At 39.1% G+C, this 5850-nt stretch overlaps 1 protein-coding gene across 1 annotated transcript; it reads left to right on the top strand.

The window, feature by feature from the left end:
* The first annotated feature begins 3887 nt into the window (after positions 1-3887).
* LOC118849988 (40S ribosomal protein S26-like) lies at positions 3888-4217 on the top strand. Its single transcript, XM_036759136.1, has one exon. The coding sequence runs from the start codon at positions 3888-3890 to the stop codon at positions 4215-4217; it is 330 nt and encodes a 109-aa protein (XP_036615031.1).
* The last annotated feature ends 1633 nt before the right edge of the window (positions 4218-5850 follow it).

Below are 5850 nucleotides of genomic sequence, written 5' to 3'. Positions count from 1 at the left end.
GGAATGGTGGTGGTTGGTCACAAGGGAGTAGGGGTCCTGGTCACAGTTCCAAAGCAAAGAGGCACGCTAACTCTAGTGTTTATGGATGCAGGGGACCTGGGGCCCTTCCTGGGTAAAGACCAGAGTACAGATCAGGATTACCTTGAAAGCACCAAAAACTTGCAGACCCCTACAACTAGCTCAAAAAAGCCTGAAGGAAAAACCCAGAAAGATTTACATGAATGGATACAAAGTAAAGTAAGCAGAACCAGGAGAACATTGTACACAGTAACAGTAATATTCTATAATGATCAACTGTTCTCAGCAATACAATGAACCAAGAGAATTCAAAGGACTTGTGATGAAAAATGCTATCTCCCCAGATGGAGTAGGAATGCAGATTATTATTTGTCACTTTATTCTTTTCACTTATTAAGTGTTTATTTACTGTGTTCCAAGAGACACTATAACAAGAAGTGAAGGCAACCAATAATTTATTTCAGTTGTATTTTTTTTTAATTTTATTTTAGACTCAAGGGCCAGAACATGAATACAGAATAGAGAAAAGAAACAAAACACATCATAAACTTAAATACAAAATAAGAAAGAAAAAAAAGCATGTCATGTGCGTAAAGTGAAGGTGACCAAGAACTTATTTCAGTTTGTATTTTTTTTTAATTTTATTTTAGACTCAAGGGCCAGAACACGAATACAGAATAGAGAAAAGAAACAAAACATATCATAAACTTAAATATTGAAACCTAAATACAAAATAAGAAAGAAAAGCATGTCATGTGCATAACAGAACATAAGAGAGGATTAAAAATATATAACAATAGATTTTCATTTCAAGAAAGCATATATGATAAATAATACATGTTGTTTTGAGAATTGTCCATCTTTTCTTTGCTTCCTTGTGAGTTTTCTTTTGTTCTCTGCTGTGCACTTTTTTACTTTGCTCTTTTCCTCCCTCCCCCATTCCCACCCCCAAAGGCTACAATAAAGTTTAGATATGTTTCTGGATAGCTATAGATACATGCACATATATATATACATACATATATAGACATATACTTTCCCAAACATACTCTACTCTTAATCTTTATTTTTATATTTGTGCATATATCATCTACCCAGCAAAACTGAGGGGGTGGAAATGAGTATCTAATGAAACAAAGGACTTTCAAGCATCCTGATGAAAAGACAAGAGCTCAATAGAAAATTTGACATTCAAACACAAGACTCAAGAAGCATAAAAAGGTAAATACAAAAGACTAATTATAAGGGACTCCTAAAGTCAAAACTGCTTAATTCCTCTATAGGAATATGATATATGTAACTCCTGTGAACTTTGTCATTATTAGGGCAGTTAAAAGGAGTTTACATAGAGAGCATAGGTATAAGAATGAAAGGTGAGAAAGGGATGCACTGGAAGAAGGATGAAGAGAGAGGGAGAATGGGGAAGTTTTTCTCACATAAAAGAGGTGTGCAAGAAAGAGTTTTTACAATGGAGGGGGATATGGAGGAGGGTGGGCAATGGCTTGAACCTTACTCATCAGAATTGGTTCAAAGAGGGAAGAACACACACACACACACTCAGTTGTGCTGGAGATGTAATTTACTCAACAGGAAAATAGGAGGGGAAGAAGATAAGAGAAAGGAAAGAAGGACAAAAGGGAAGGTGGATTAAGGGAGGCAGTGGCTAAAAGCAAAATAGACTTCTGAGGAAGGAGAGGATAAAAAGAGAGAGAGAGGAAGGAACAGAAGAAATGGGATGGGGCAGGGGATACACAGTAATCATAACTGTGAATGTAAAAGGGACGAGCTCACCCATAAAATGGAAGCAGATAGCAGAATTGATTAGAAACCAGAATCCAGCGATATGTTGTATACAAGACATACATTTGGGACAGAAAGATACACACAGAGTTAAAATAAAAGGCTAGAGCAGAATCTAATACACTTCCGCTGAAGTAAAAAAGATGGGTAGTAATCATGATCTCAGACAAAGCAAATGCAACAATAGACTTAATTGAAAGAGATGATTAGGGAAACAACATTATTCTAAAGGTATGAAATAAAAAAAAATTTTCAGAAAGTTTCTCTGAGAAAGGCCTCATTTCTCAAATATATACTGAATATAGAAATTAATCAAATTTGTGAAAAATAAGAGCAACTCCCAAATTGATAGTCAAAGGATAGAAAAAGGCAGTTTTCAGAAAAAGAAATCAAAGCTATCTATAGTCATATAAAAACATGCTCTAAATCACTATTGATAAAGAGAAATGCAAATTAAGACAACTCTGATGGAACACCTCACACCTATCAGAAATGATAAATGCTGGAGGGAATAAAAGAAAAATAGATACACTAATGAATTTTTGGTGAGTGAACTACCATTCTGGAAGACAATTTGGAACTATGCCCAAAGGGCTATAAAACTGTGCATACCCTTTGACCCAGAAATACTACCACTAGGTCTGTATCCCAAAGAGATCAAAGAAAAAGGAAAAAGACCTATATGTACAAAAATATTTATAGCAGCTCTTTTTTGTTGTGGCAAAGAAGTGGAAATCAAGGGAATAATCATCAACTGAGGAATGACTGAACAAGTTGTGGCACTATTGTGCTGATGAGGGATATGGTTTCAGAAAAACATAGCAAAACCACTGTGTACAACAGCAATGTGTATTGATGACCAGCTATGAATGACTTGGCTATATAGTTCAATACAATAATCCAAGCCAATTCTAAAAGACTCAGGATGAAGAAATGTTATCCACCTCCAGAGAGCAAACTGATGAATTCTGAGTGCAAATTGAAGTCTATTTTTTTACTTTCTTTATTTTTCTTGTTTTTAAAAAAATATGGCTAATATAGAAATATGTTTTGCATTATTTCACATGTATAATTGATATCATATTGCTTGCCTTCTCAGTGGATGGTGGAGGGAATTTGGAAATCAAAATTTAAAATGAAAATAATGTTAAAAATTAGTAAATAATGACTGAACATGTATAGCCTATATCAAATTGCTTAATGTCTCAAGGAATGGAGAGGTGAAAGACGGAGAGAGAAAATTTGGAACTCAAATTTTTAAATAAATGAATGTTTAAAATGGTCTTCACATGAGGAAAAATAAAATATTTTTAAATGAATAAATAAATTGAAATGTTTAAAAAAAAAAAAGAGGGACAGCTAGGTAGCACAGTGAATAGAACACTGGCCATGGAGTCAGGAGGACCTGAGTTCAAATCTGGTCTCAGACACTTGACACACTTACTAGCTGTGTGACCTTGGGCAAGTCACTTAACCCCAATTGCCCTGCCTTCCCCCCTCCAAAAAAAAAAATAAAGAAAGAATACATGAAAAATCCTCCAGGAAAAAAACCTACACTACAAACTCTAAGACATATGGTGGTTAAATTTAATGATTCGAATGACAACAAATTCTGCAAATGAAAGAGGAAAAGACTGTCTACAAGAGACAGACTTTTGGATATAAAGAAAATGAAATTCAAATAAACATGAGACTATTTCCCAGCTATCAGAAACTTGAGGAAGGAACGAAAATATGTTCTAAAGATCAAAAGAGGTGAAGATGCAAACCAGTGACATGTCTTGCAAACCTGAGTCTAGCCATTAATAAAAAAATTTGAAAAGATAGATTTTCAACAGAAAAGAAGTATTCTAAGTATTTCAGGGGCACGGGGGCTGGGAAGTAGACCTACCCAAACAAATCCCAACAACAGCAATATGAGAAAAACATACAAATATAGCAACTAAGCAAGAGATAGATAAATAAATTACCCCAGGACAAAGGAGGGAAAAGCTAAGAAGACAGTCATCTGTGGGGTTAACAATGACTATAACAATAACCATAGCCTTTTTCGGTTCCTGGCTTCCAAGATGACCAACAAGAACAGGAACAACGGGCACGCCAAGAAGGGCCGCCGACACATGCAGCCCATCCGCTGTGTGCCCAAGGACAAGGCCATCAAGAAGTTCGTCACCAGCAACATCGTGGAAGCCGCGGCCGTCAGGGACATCTATGAGGCCAGCGTCTTCGACCCCTACGTGCTCCCCAAACTGTATGTGAAACTACATTACTGTGTGAGCTGCTCGATCCGCAGCAAGGTAGTGAGGAATCGCTCCAGTGAGGCTCGGGAGGGATCGGACGCCCCGCCCCGATTCAGACCTGCAGGGGCTGCCCCCAGACCCTCTCCAAAGCCCATGTAAAGAGCTATCTGCCCATCAGCGTTCCTGAACCGATCAGAGGAAAATAAAATGGTTGATCTACCTTTAAAAAAAATAACAATAACCACACAAGGGGGCAAGGGTGAAAGCAGACGTGAAGTAGAAGTGGTAGTGAGGAAACAGGCTTGAAACATCACGAACTAAACTTCACGACACTCTGCCTACAAGGGAAACAAATTTTATAAGGGAATGAATTGAGGTGTGGAAGCACACATAAAAGGGGATGAAGGAGAAAAAAGACAGAGAATATATGATATACCCTAATCAAGTCAAGGGGAAAAGCATTAAACTCCTCTAAACAGACAGAAAATGCACCGGACCGAATCCTGATAGAAAATAAGAGAAAAAGTCACAGTGAGTCCTTTGGCCCAGCTCAGCATGGGAGGCAGACAGGGAGGTTCATGGGCGCTGGGGACATGCTGCCAGTAAGAATGCTCAGCCAGGGGAGAGGCTGTGTAGTAGCAGATCCCAGACCTGTCGTGGGGCACCCATAGACCCGTAACAGCAGCTTCGTTGCCCTTGACCCATTTCTGGGTCACAGAACCAGGGCAGACCGAGGAGAGGATCTGTGCCTAGGAATGATTCTTAGCTGGGAGGTCCTGGAAGGTGTACTGAGAAAGAAAGAATTTCAGAAGCAAGCAGCAGTGGTGTGGCTCGAAGCCAGGCGCAGACTGGGATCTAGTGTACCCCGAGGGGCACATGGAATGCTTTTTTTTTTTCTCTGCCGTCGACTTGAGCCCTCACAAGCTATGCTCCCCACCAGTTGTTAGGAGACCACTGACTAGCACTTGAGTTACATTTAGCCACAACACCAGGTAGCTTTTACAAAAGTATATTTACTTCGAAGATAAAACAATAACAAATGTACAAGCATTTTCCCCAATACCTCTGGGGTATATTTCATCTATACCACATTGTTATCTGTAAGTGTAAGGCGCTCAATTTAGCTTAGTTCCTACATAGCATTGGTCCCACCAAGTTCACGTCCATAGGCTGCATCACAGCTGAATTCCTCACTTTGGTTTTCACTGGCATAGATCTGAAGATCACTCCTTGCTCCTCAGAACATTAGTGCTGGGTTGGCTGCAATCCTTCAAGCCTGGATTTCAACTCCTGTGGCTTCCTCTTTGAAATACTCTTCACCTAAAATAGTAAAGAATGAATAAAAAAAATCGGCTTTTGTAACACATGGGCTCGTGTGGCTACAAAGGGGGAAGAAGTCTGTAAGGCTTTATCCCTTTACAACTTGGGCTCTCACCACAGGCTGTGAATGAAAGTTATGGAGCTCCTCCAGACACCCCTGTAGGAAATTGGGCCTTTTTTGAAGATACCAAGAGTTCTGGCCACACAGCTAATCAAAAAAAGCTCCTGACACCTAGAACCGATTACAGAACAGCCGCTTGTGCTCCAGTTTTTCTAAGGCATTCATTCCCCTTATAGGTCATAATGATTCTCCTAGTGGCACTCCCTAACATTCTGTATGGAGAAACATGAGAGGAGTAAGTTAGTGGGGCCTACAAATGTACCAGACTCCCATTAGAGTTCCTTCATGGTATCCTCTGAGGGAATCATCATCCTGTTTCTTCCCATTGTGAACATGTTCACCAATGCCATC

This window comes from Trichosurus vulpecula, chromosome 5 (genome assembly GCF_011100635.1).
Source record: "Trichosurus vulpecula isolate mTriVul1 chromosome 5, mTriVul1.pri, whole genome shotgun sequence".
NCBI classification, from domain to species: domain Eukaryota; kingdom Metazoa; phylum Chordata; class Mammalia; order Diprotodontia; family Phalangeridae; genus Trichosurus; species Trichosurus vulpecula.
Note: the sequence above shows the minus strand (reverse complement) of the source record. Positions and strands in the feature narration are given on the sequence as shown.